A 4,364-nucleotide genomic window follows, 5' to 3' on the forward strand; every position below is an offset into this window, starting at 1 on the left:
GGGGCAGGGGGGCTGGCACTGCCGGGGATGCGGCTGAGCTGCTTGCCTGCAGTGCAGCAAGAGTTAAGGCTGCAGCCTTCGGTGCAGCTAGCTGGGTAGCTCGAGAGAGCCGAGACTTGAAAGGTAATAGAAAGCAGCAGCTGGTTTTTTGATCCTGCTATACAGCCAAAGAAAAAAGGAATAATAATTCCCCTTTGATTGCAAAGGCCTCGGGATTTGGGGACAAAGCCTCTGATGCCTGCTGCACCGCTTGCAGATGATGGACTGCGGAGTGGCCGGGCAGCGGCTGGTGAGCGTGGGGCAGCAGCACGGCTGCCCCGGGCTCAGCCCCGCGCCGCAGACTCCCACTCTAACCACCTCGATTTAATGGGCTCCTCAAGGAGCTGCTCACCCGGTACCACTGAGTGCTGCTTGGCTCTGCCCTGGCACAGCCAGCCTGCCCTGGGCGCCTCTGCCCGCCTGGCTCTCACCTCCTCCACCTTTCTGTGCAGGATCAGGCCCCAGAGCAGCTCGGGGCGGGGGGCGCAGGGCAGCAGTGTCCAGCCCAGGAATAGCGGGACCCATCACAAGTGATCTGGGCAGGACTGGGCTAACTGGTGTTTGATGGACCTGGCCCAGCTCCTATTCAGATTACTGCTGCTTCCTCCCATTTGCATTCTGCTTGGGAAGACAAACCGCGGCAAGTGTCCTTTCCTAGCCTTTGTCTTAACATTTAATTTTGTTTCTTGATTTCCCTGCAGCCTCCCTCTCCGATTCTGGGTGAACGTCATCAAAAACCCCCAGTTCGTGTTTGATATCCACAAAGGCAGCATCACGGACGCCTGCCTCTCTGTTGTGGCTCAGACCTTCATGGACTCCTGCTCCACCTCGGAGCACCGCCTGGGCAAGGATTCCCCCTCCAACAAGCTGCTGTACGCCAAGGACATCCCCAGCTACAAGAGCTGGGTGGAGAGGTGAGCGGCGGCGGTGGCAGCGTGGGCAGGGGGCTGGCCTGGGCGCTCCCATCCTGCCGAACCTCCTGCGCTGAGCAGCTTTGCTCTCGGTGGCCAGTGATGCAGCAGGGTGGCTCGTGCAGCGAGCTGGTAGCACAGCTCAGCACTACTGAGCATCGCTGCTCTTATTTTCAGCTTAGAATCATAGAATCATGGAATTGCTTTGGTTGGAAAAGACCTTTAAGGTCATCGAATCCAACCTTTACCCTAACCCTGCCATCCCACCACTAAGCTTCTTACAGCCCAGGATCCCATCTTGCTAGATGCCAGTGTAAAGCGAAATGATGTCCTTTCTCCTGCAGAGCTCAGTTTAAATCCCAGGGAGCAGAGGGGCACCTTGAGCCTCTGTGTTTCTCATGGCCCTTCCTTCCCGCAGGTATTACGCAGATATTGCCAAGCTCCCTGCCATCAGCGACCAAGACATGAACGCCTACCTCGCTGAGCAGTCGCGCCTGCACTCCGCCGAGTTCAACATGCTGAGCGCGCTCAACGAGATCTACTCCTATGTCAGCAAGTACAGCGAAGAGGTGGGTGTCCCCTGGGGCGGGCGCAGAGGCAATGCTACCCCACGGCAAGTGTGGCATGGGAGAGGAGCCAGGCTTCTGCATGGTGGTGGGTTGGGCAGTGATCCCCCCTTGCTGCCACCCAGAGCTCCTTCCTCTGCCCTCGTCCTCCATGCGGCACCAGCGTCGCTGGCACCGCTGCTGCCCCGCTCTGTTCTCCCCGTGCACAAACTGGACGAGGGGAAATGTTCTGAAGTTGCGCCAGGGCAGGTTTAGGCTAGACATGAGGAAAAATTTCTTCACAGAAAGGGCTGTCAGGCTCTGGAAGGGGCTGCCCAGGGAGGTGGTCGAGTCCCCATCCCTGGAGGGATTTAAAAGAAGGATAGATGAGGTGCTTAGGGACAGGGTTTAGTGGTGGGATGGCAGGGTTAGGTTAATGGTTGGACTCGATGATCTTAAAGGGCTTTTCCAACCAAAGTGATTCTATGATTCTATAAATCACCTGAGGGTCCTGGCCATGCCTGTAGCATACTGCCCCGGGGACTGAGCGCTGAAATATTGTGGGGGCAACCGCATGCCTCAGCCTTGGCAGGCGCCCAGTGCCGCCCACTCCCAAATGCAGTGGAAAATCGTCACGACCCAGTGAAGCTCCCCAGAAACATCCCTGTCTTTTGGGAACAGCATGGTACCAATCCCATGTTGCAGTGACGCAGGCTCCTGTTTGCAAAGAATCCCTGGCAGCGTGAGCTCCTTTAATGAATGCATCACTTGAAACCAAGTTCTCGCCATCTGTTCCACCCCTCCATTTCAGCGTAAGAAGAACCTATTTTGCAATTATGTCCATTAAAAGGAAGGGGTTTGTCATTTAATTGCATGTATGCATTTGTGATACAATGCCACAGCTATTTTCTGGTTAGGGTTTAAAACTCTCATAACTCCCGTGCTAAATGAGGCAAGGAACGTGGAGGCCGAGGTACAAGAGCGGGAACGACTGTGTCGTGCGGGTAACGTGCGCCGAGCGGTCCAACAGATCAATGAGCACGGCTGCGGCATGGCAAGGCGCTCGCCGCGTTGCTTTGCCATTCGTTATTGAAGTTTCACGCATCCACGTTCCAAGCTGCTCACATCTTGCTGCCCACCCACCTCCACCACCCCCTCTCGCAAGCTGACTTCTTTCTCTTTCTTTCTCCCTTTTTATTTTTTTCCGCACCAGCTCATCGGGGCTTTGGAGCAGGATGAGCAGGCACGTAGGCAGCGTCTGGCGTACAAAGTAGAGCAACTTATTGGTGCCATGTCTATTGAGAGCTGAAGAAAGGTTGCGGTGCTCGTGGACGGCAAAGGGCAGAGGATTGCACGGACTCTCGGGAATTAAGAGGGAGAACAAGCAAGAAAGGCGCCGGACACAGATCAATACCAAGGCTCTTCTGGAGGGAGCAGAGCCTGGCCCAAGGACTGACTGTGCTCGGAATCACATAGGATCCGGTTTGAAAAGGCAGGAAGAGAGAAAGACAAAGCATCTCAATCAAAGTCAAATCAAGATGGATCACTTTTTTGAGTATACATGGAAAGAAGGAACCTGGAAAATCTGGATGTCTCCATGACTGCTGCTTTGCATGAAAATTGTTTGATGTATATTAGAAAATAAAACTTTATTTAAAGGGTTTTTTTTAAAAAAAAGAAAAAAGGAAAAGAAAAAAAAAAGAAAGAGAGCAAAAACCACAGAGGCCACAGAGATAACCCTGGCAACAAGGTCCAGCTCTGAATCCTGTCCTCAAGAGACTCCCGAGGACACGGCTCAGGCGTTCTGCGAACGGACTCTTACGCCAATTGGAAAGTCTGGAAAACCGAAAATGTCTTCTTTTTGGGATCTTAAAAAATATGAGCACAAGTTTGCACCACACCTTTCTACACAAGTAACACAGCAGTTTAGCCAGACCATAGCTCCGTGGCTGAGTAACTTATAGGCACTAGAAGGAACGTTACCCAAATTGCAAAAGCATCGGATCATCCAACCTGTCTTGAAATCCAGCTTTATCTATGTATTTATATAGTGTCAATATATATATATCTATTTTTTTTAACTCCCATTTACTGTTGAACAAGGAGAGATCTGATTTTAAATGCTTTCCCCCTTTCCAGCCTCTTCCCGGATGCCGGCGCCGCCGCGGTGACCCGGCAGCACCCTGCGCTGCCCTCTCCCCGTCGGGCAGAGCTGGGATGAAGCCTCCTCGGTTGCGTTTTGGTGGTGGTTGCTGGCGGTCGCCTCCGCCTTCTTGCAGTAAAAACCAACAACCCCCCGATGTTTACAGTGAGCGATACTTGAAAAGACTCGTCGTAGCGAGATGAGATATTTATTGCTTTTCTGTTTGACTTGCAGAGTCGATCGGCACAGGCTCCCCTTGAGTTTCTCTGCCAGCATTCGCGGTGTCGCCCGGGGTCGGGCGCAGGGCTTGTATTTCCACTGGGGAGGGGAAAGAAATCTTTGCTCCAGGCAAGGGAGAACCTTAACCAGCACTCCACGGGCCAGCTCGCGCTGCTGTCTTGTCTCTGTCTCGGCGTCTCGTTGTGATATTGAGTTCCTCGCTGGCCCCGACGGCACGTGTTCTTGTGGCCAGTGACAGGCAAATGTTTGTGAGTGTTATTCCTTTCAAAGACACCAAAGCTTATGTGTGTCCCTTTGTAGAGTGCCCGGAGGGGGAGGAACGCTGTAAATATTTCTCTCTGTAATAAATATTGATATTTGTGCAGGCTGCAGCGGGGAGGACAGGGTGACTAGGTCTAATGGAAATACAAGTAGTGACTGCATGAGCTTGGCAGTGGCGGCAAAACAGCTCCCGGCGCCTGCTCCCGGGGAGGGCTGTGCTGGACT

At 53.2% G+C, this 4,364-nt stretch overlaps 1 protein-coding gene across 1 annotated transcript in view; it reads left to right on the forward strand.

The window, feature by feature from the left end:
- The window catches only part of PLXNA2 (plexin A2), a gene marked incomplete at its 5' end in the record, with an annotated part of 73,318 nt that extends 70,272 nt beyond the window's left edge, over nucleotides 1-3,046 (forward strand). Inside the window, 3 exons of the mRNA XM_035899931.1 lie at nucleotides 741-953; nucleotides 1,369-1,519; nucleotides 2,709-3,046. Of these exons, the coding sequence (XP_035755824.1) occupies nucleotides 741-953; nucleotides 1,369-1,519; nucleotides 2,709-2,804 (460 nt within the window). The remainder of the gene's footprint in view (nucleotides 1-740; nucleotides 954-1,368; nucleotides 1,520-2,708) is intronic.
- Between the last annotated feature and the right edge of the window lie 1,318 nt (nucleotides 3,047-4,364).

This window comes from Egretta garzetta, unplaced genomic scaffold, assembly GCF_000687185.1.
Source record: "Egretta garzetta isolate BGI_Z169 unplaced genomic scaffold, ASM68718v1 scaffold588, whole genome shotgun sequence".
In the NCBI taxonomy this organism is placed as follows: Eukaryota; Metazoa; Chordata; class Aves; order Pelecaniformes; family Ardeidae; genus Egretta; species Egretta garzetta.